Source organism: Sinocyclocheilus grahami, unplaced genomic scaffold, assembly GCF_001515645.1.
Source record: "Sinocyclocheilus grahami isolate Dianchi unplaced genomic scaffold, SAMN03320097.WGS_v1.1 scaffold117.1, whole genome shotgun sequence".
NCBI lineage: Eukaryota > Metazoa > Chordata > Actinopteri > Cypriniformes > Cyprinidae > Sinocyclocheilus > Sinocyclocheilus grahami.
Window position 1 is genome coordinate 1,012,890 of NW_015505296.1, and position 890 is coordinate 1,013,779.

General features: G+C 43.1%; 1 protein-coding gene across 1 annotated transcript in view; it reads right to left on the reverse strand.

The window, feature by feature from the left end:
• The window catches only part of LOC107589535 (calcium-activated potassium channel subunit alpha-1-like), a 287,488-nt gene that overhangs the window by 107,468 nt on the left and 179,130 nt on the right, over positions 1–890 (reverse strand). The window contains 1 exon segment of the mRNA XM_016278007.1: positions 684–795. Within this exon segment, the coding sequence (XP_016133493.1) occupies positions 684–795 (112 nt within the window).

Sequence of the window (890 nt, forward strand, 5' to 3'; positions counted from 1 at the left end):
TCTCAAAAATAAGCCTTATACGGGAACATACACTTTCCCTTTCCCAAATCTGATCTTTCTGTAACATCCCAGACCAGACCAGTTTAGATAAGCAAAACCTAAAAAGATGGTCCAGGTTGGTTTTTGTTTATCAGTGTGTCTCTTGCAGGTTAAGAAACCTGGTGAACACCAGCATCCAGAACCCAAAATATGTGACCAGTAAAGGCCTGTTCAAACCAAAGATAGTAGCAATTAACTATGAAGTTTTAATAACCTTTATTAAATTACATGAGAATAGAGAACTCCATAACAATAACGACACTGAGGAATGACTTTGTGTGATTGGGCCTCAATGCTCCTGTTTAACAATTAAACTCTAAATCATCTCACATTCCTGCCATCCTTCCCAGCTCTTCTTCACCTATGCCCCACTGTCATCTTTGCAGTTTGTCTAGTTTCTAAGCCATGACATTTTGTAACTATTCTTGGGTTTCCCGTGACAGAGAGTGACAACAAACCATGGCGGCTTGGCTTAATAATCATAAAATCTCCTGCTCAAACATTTGCCCTTGTCTCATCATCAGTTTGGCCTTTATCCCAACTAGCCGTGGTTTGAGCTGAGCCTGTGACCGCTGCCCTGGAGTGCAGGGACTGACAGGAGGGTCAGGAGGAACGTGGAGTGAGGAGAGTGTTTGGAGACTTACCCAGCCAGCTCCTGTTCAGATACACTGACACAAACACAGGCGGTACGGTGAAGAAGTCCACCACTGAGTTCACCTCCAACCAGAACCACAGCTTATCATTGGCTGCTATGAACTGGAAGATGATGAAAAGAAAAAATATATATATTACATCATTTTAAAGGCCAGGGCTCCAGACTAACATTTGAGAGCAGTGGCACCAGTGCCACT